The sequence below is a fragment of the Nematolebias whitei genome, chromosome 3 (genome assembly GCF_014905685.2).
Source record: "Nematolebias whitei isolate Nwh7 chromosome 3, NemWhi1, whole genome shotgun sequence".
Taxonomy (NCBI): Eukaryota; Metazoa; Chordata; class Actinopteri; order Cyprinodontiformes; family Rivulidae; genus Nematolebias; species Nematolebias whitei.
The window spans coordinates 2,107,101-2,107,749 of NC_056500.1; the positions used below are offsets into that span (position 1 = coordinate 2,107,101).

The following is a 649-nucleotide window of genomic DNA, read 5'->3' on the forward strand; positions in this document are numbered from 1 at the left end:
AGTTATCATCAGCTGACTATAGTTATCATCAGCTGACTATAGTTATTTTCAGCTGACTATAGTTATCATCAGCTGACTATAGATCATATAGCTATGATCAGCTGAGGGTAGCTATGATACCATTGTAGCTATGATCAGTTGACAGTAGTTATCGATCAGCTGACTATAGTTATCATCAGCTGACTATAGTTATTATCAGCTGACGGTAGCTATGATCAGCTGATGGTTGGTATGGATACAGTGTCAATAAGTGGATCGTATCTCTGTGTTTTTATTGTAGCACAGTGACTAAAGACAAACTGGAGAAACATCTGAAGAAATGTAACTCAAGAGAAAAACCAAGAGCTGTGAGTGGTTGATTCATTCGTTCACACGTTCATTTGTTCATTTGTTTGTTCATTAATTCATCCATCCATCATGTGTCACAGGTTTATTTTGTCAAGAACATCAATGCTGGTCCATCTGGTGGAGATGAGAACATTCCTCAGGTAACACCTCACCTACTGCAGGATGATGAGGATGATTTAAGTAATGATGAGGATGATGGTGAGAATGAGGATGATGAGGATGATTTAAGTAATGATGAGGATGATGAAGGTGAGAATGAGGATGATGAGGATGATTTAAGTAATGATGAGGATGAGGATGA

The 649-nt window shown here is 38.1% G+C and overlaps 1 protein-coding gene across 1 annotated transcript in view; it reads left to right on the plus strand.

Annotated features, from left to right (window-relative positions):
- Positions 1 to 649, plus strand: part of trmt13 (tRNA methyltransferase 13 homolog) — a 5,972-nt gene that overhangs the window by 1,199 nt on the left and 4,124 nt on the right. Inside the window, exons 3-4 of the mRNA XM_037697767.1 lie at positions 281 to 347; positions 429 to 488. Of these exons, the coding sequence (XP_037553695.1) occupies positions 281 to 347; positions 429 to 488 (127 nt within the window). The remainder of the gene's footprint in view (positions 1 to 280; positions 348 to 428; positions 489 to 649) is intronic.